Source organism: Brassica oleracea, chromosome C5 (assembly GCF_000695525.1).
Source record: "Brassica oleracea var. oleracea cultivar TO1000 chromosome C5, BOL, whole genome shotgun sequence".
In the NCBI taxonomy this organism is placed as follows: domain Eukaryota; kingdom Viridiplantae; phylum Streptophyta; class Magnoliopsida; order Brassicales; family Brassicaceae; genus Brassica; species Brassica oleracea.
The window spans coordinates 24,567,923-24,572,647 of NC_027752.1; the positions used below are offsets into that span (position 1 = coordinate 24,567,923).

At 37.1% G+C, this 4,725-nt stretch overlaps 1 protein-coding gene across 3 annotated transcripts; it reads right to left on the minus strand.

The window, feature by feature from the left end:
- Positions 1-281: 281 nt before the first annotated feature.
- Positions 282-1,713, minus strand: LOC106343775 (zinc finger protein CONSTANS-LIKE 8). 3 transcript variants are annotated; one of them, XM_013783077.1, is made up of 3 exons: positions 1,614-1,713; positions 736-1,499; positions 282-613 (listed from the first exon to the last, which is right to left on the minus strand). In XM_013783077.1, the coding sequence occupies exons 2-3, from the start codon at positions 1,492-1,494 to the stop codon at positions 428-430; spliced, it is 945 nt and encodes a 314-aa protein (XP_013638531.1). In that variant the 5' UTR covers positions 1,495-1,499; positions 1,614-1,713; the 3' UTR covers positions 282-427. The 3 variants fall into 3 exon arrangements, with proteins under 3 accessions (XP_013638531.1, XP_013638532.1, XP_013638533.1); XM_013783078.1 differs by having other exon boundaries at positions 1,596-1,713; XM_013783079.1 differs by having other exon boundaries at positions 416-613; positions 759-1,713.
- Positions 1,714-4,725: the final 3,012 nt, after the last annotated feature.

Here is a 4,725-nt window from a genome sequence, read left to right on the forward strand (position 1 = left end):
TCTGACTTCTGAGTATATTTCGAGGCTTTTTCTGTCTTGGCGGCGATATTATCAGTTTATTATTGCATTAGTCATTCTTGGCTAAAAAATGAGTTGAAAATATATCCCTTGAAAATGTGTTTACTTTTGCCTACAAGAAATCCTTTTACTAGTTAAAATCTACTTTTTAAACCTTTCTCGTCGTCGTTCCAAAAAAAAAAAAAAAACCTTTCTTGTCAAATAATTCTCGAAAATTAGTACATAATTACTTGTTTATTTTACTTTGTTTGATAATGTGTGACTAGAATTGGTTAACTCCTGTCAAATCATTTGCTAATTATTCTTTTGTCAAACAATTCTTGAAGATATTTGTATCTGAATTCTTGTTTATTCTACTTTGATATTATATGACAAGAACTCGGACAAAGAAGAATCTGAGAATCCATTCCTAGGAGTCGTTGGTTAAAGATCTCCGGACAAATCGACCTTTCATCCTCGGCCTTTTGTCTGCGTTAACCTTTCTAACTTCGTACCTTATCTCCTTCTCAAACAAACGATTCTTGCGTTTATCTCTGTACCTCCATACTCTTGCTTCTCTCTCACTTCTGTTGCTTACATTCTTCTCCTCTATCCCCTGCCATCGAAATATTTATAATTTCATTTTGTAGTTTTGGGGGTTGATTTGATATTTTGAAACTATGATAACATTTTTGTAATAACTCATAACAAAGCAAAATGAGATTAGAAAAAGTTTACTGGAGGAACTAGCTGGAAGTTACTTGTGTTGTTAAACTCATTTTGGTTCCACGTTGCTGTTGTTGGAGATTCTTGCTTATCCCATGCCGCTATAACGTTTTCGTAATTAAGTCTAAGTAACATGTTCCTCTGCTTTGCATTTTCTTCTGTCTTTGTTGTAACCAGGGTGGGATTAATGTCGTACTCATTCTTGCAGATCGTCAAAGATTGTTCATGACATGCTTTATCTCCATTGGTTTTACCTTCTTCTTCAATGTAACATAGATCTTCCATTTCATCAGTTTCATGGTCAACGTTGAATTGTCTCATTGTTTCTTCAGAACCATCATGGTTGCTCAAGAAGAATCCCATCTCTATAAATCCCTGAAACTCTGGCACAAGAGAAGTTAGATTCTCATCTTCTTCATTGGTTTCGCCTCCAATCTCGGGAACATGAGGGCCTTCTCTTCTTCTCTCATCATCTACCTTCCCTTGTGGCTTTCTCTCGCAACGGACTCTAGGTGTTCTTGGTTTTCTTCTGAACCAGCTGTGCCAAACCGGCTTTCGTGCCGTTCCTTGAAGCACGCCATTAGATATCTCATTTGTTATAAGGCAAACTCTGTCGTGTTTTGTCGCCACTTGGTTTGCACGATGCACTGATTCATCACAAACATGGCACAAGAAAGCATCATCGGATGCACAATACCAAACCGCGTGTTTGTTGAGACACAGTTCACAGTCTCGTGGCCGCTTGACATCTTCTTGACGCTCTGGAATCATAATTTCTGCGCAAGACGTGACAAAGAGTTAAGAGAAGAAATCAAATCAGAAGTAGAGACTTGACAAAAAAATACGCTACGCTTTATAGAGTGAAAACACACACAGTAGCTGTTTCATACTTATATTCGTGTGACTTGTCAAGACCGAACAACAAAAAGATCTTAAAAGCAAGAAAAAGGGGACAGTGATGAAGACAAAGGCTAAGAAGCATGAAGAATAATGGGCACTGACAAAGGAGTCTTCTTAAGTTTATATAATAATATTTTCGCTGGGAATAGACAAAGACATCTCCTTTTGAAAGATTTTTCTTTTTTGACAGTTTTTTCTTATGTCAGTAAGGAGACATGACTTTTAGCTTAACTACATCTTTGTACTTACTTATGTCAGTAAACGAGACATGGCTTTCTTTGGTCTTGTTCTAATACATCTTAATATTTTTGAATCTTAATTAACATACTTATACTGAGTAGGTTAATCTTGAAAGTAGTTAATATATAGAGGGGTTATGGTTAAAGCTAGTGTGATTGAGGAGGTAAAAGACTTGGTGTATTATTGAAGTGTGTGGCCATACCTATTTTTGTTGGGTTGTACAAAGGGAAAAGACACTGTACTGATGACTTGGCTTCACACGCCGAAGTTGATCCACATATGTGCGATCTTATTGGTCAGACTTGGATTATGTTCTTGGGTATTTTATGGGTTCTTACCAATTCTTTAAGTTTTATCTTTTTGTTTGTTTGTCTTTTGTTTTCTGACTCATTGTCTGTGGTCCTGTACAGGTCTTTATCACCATTTAACATATGATAACATATATCATCAAAGTTTTTGTACTACAAGATATTGAGGAAGTTTTAATGAATTGTTTTAAAGCTTAACTAAGAGAACACGGAGAAAAACTCTAATGACTTGTTTTAAAGCTTTTCGATTGAAGGCAATACAAAAGATGTTTTGTGGACTAATTATTACAATTACTCTTTGTGAAAGTAATCGACTCTTTTGTGTAGTAAGTACAGGTCACACAATAAGATAAAACTGCAAACGTAAAGACTTGTAACTATCATGCCACATAAATCAAAGTAAGAAAAAGAAGATACTGCTTACTAAAAGGTACTTTGAGAATCATTATTTTGAACACACGGACTCTAATGTACAACAGAAAAAACATGAACTTTATTTGATAATGAGGCATAACTTAAGTAATTCGAAGAAGTTAGTCCGAGATTAGTAAAGATGACTTATGAAAATAAAGAACAATTCATCTAATGACCTTCTAAGAGCCATTAGCCTCAAAGCTCTCATCAGTCACCTCACCTATTCCATTGGAGCAAGAAGAAACCTTTTAAAACCAAATAACATCATCAATATCCAAATTAAAATTGAACTAGAGAAACAAAAAAAATAAAAATTGAACTGAGAGAATCTACGTATAAGCCATAACCATAGTGAAAATTTTGTTTTCTATGTCATTAATCAAAACCTAAATGCTTATATACCCAATCCAGTCCAAAACTTGTCCCATCTCTTTACCTCATCAATGATAATCCGTGACTAGGTTTAACTCTTGTTGCAAAGTAGAAAAGGACACGACTGCAAAACAGATTGGTATCTGTAAATCAACCGTCTGTCCCCAATAGGTTCTACAACTGAGTCACAACAAGATTTATCACTTCATGTTTAAACATGTCTCATCTCTTAAATCACCAATATGAAAATTCAGAATAAAGTTTAAGCTCTCTGACTCTCTCTGATGCCAAGCAGATTGACATCAATAAGCTATTTGATTAAACTGCTAACAGCGATACAAACCATAACTTTGACAACAGCCTCTGGCTTGGGACCTGGTTTACAGAAGAAGTCAACTCAATTATTACTAGTTTATAATAAAAGGTGGATAAAAAACTAAAATGTGTCAAGAGTGGGATTTGAACCCACACCCTCTGAAGTAGGGCTGGGCACGAATACTCGTTACTTGCCTTATACCCGTTACTTAACCCGTACTAGCCTCATTTTTTCAAGTACTCGTCGTTACCAAGTCAAGTACTAAGTCGTTGAATTTTACTACTTGCAAATAGAAGGCAAGTAACAAGCATCACAAAAAAGTTACGATTTGCCTTGATATTACTCGTTACTTGTTTAACAACTGAAAAATGAAAACTAAACTATAAAAACCAATGTCCTACACAGATATTTTTTTGTTGTAAGAAATAAACAATACTTTCTTATCGAAATATATGTAGAGAAAATGCCCAAAATGACACCAATCTAAGTTTCTGTCTCCAAAATAGCATTCAAGACCCAAAATCACAAAACTAGGTTTCATTAAAAGGTTCATTTATCATAATACCCCTTCTTTTATTTTTTGTTTACATTTTTTTTCTGAAAACTGGAGATCTTCATCTCTCTCAAGAGGCGACGGCTTCTCGGATCGGAACCGATCATCTCTTCCGTCATCATCTTCACTTCTCCAGCGTCGGTCATCCTCGGCGAGTCGGCGTCATCATCTCCGCCGTCACTCAGCTCTGTTGCTGCGGCTTCTCGGATCGGAGTCGATCATTTCTTTCGTCATCATCTCCACTTCTCCAGCGTCGGCGTCGTTCATCCTCGGCGAGTCGGCGTCATCATCTCCGCCGTCACTCAGCTCTGTTGCTGCGGCTTCTCGGATCGGAGTCGATCATTTCTTTCGTCATCATCTCCACTTCTCCAGCGTCGGCGTCGTTCATCCTCGGCGAGTCGGCGTCATCATCTCCGCCGTCACTCAGATCCGTTGCTGCGGTAATCAAAGGAATCCGCCGCCATCCGCCGTAAAGGTATTAAAGGAAATGCTGCTAAGATTCACTTTGGCTGCAAAGGAATCAGATTATTTCGTTGTATCAAAACAGCTAGAATTGGAGATTTCGCTTACTTTGGCTGCAAAGGAATCGTTTCAGTCTTCGGTATGTGAGAATTTTTTGATTTATTTTGTTTTGTAGCATTATGGAAGTTCTTTGCGTCTGTGGACAATGGAGGTCAAAAGATGCATTCCAGTGGGAGTTTCATGTCGATTTGAACAGGAATGCATCTTTCATTTCCATAGAAGAAGATCTTCAATTTGAAGATTTGATGAAGATTGTCTCTGAAGATTTTAAAGAGGAAGTGATTGGTTTGAGTTATGGGATGTCGCTTGACATCAAAAGCACTGTTGAAGGTTTCCCTCCCATCTCCGTTGCAAACACTCGCCATCTCAGAAGCTTT

Excerpts from the sequence above, each read along its gene's own strand:
- LOC106343775 (XM_013783077.1), bottom strand. The coding sequence starts at position 1,494 with ATGATTCCAGAGCGTCAAGAAGATGTCAAGCGGCCACGAGACTGTGAA. Across the intron at positions 614-735 it reads ACTTCCAGCTAGTTCCTCCA|GGGATAGAGGAGAAGAATGT; the intron begins GTAAACTTTTTC and ends TTTCGATGGCAG.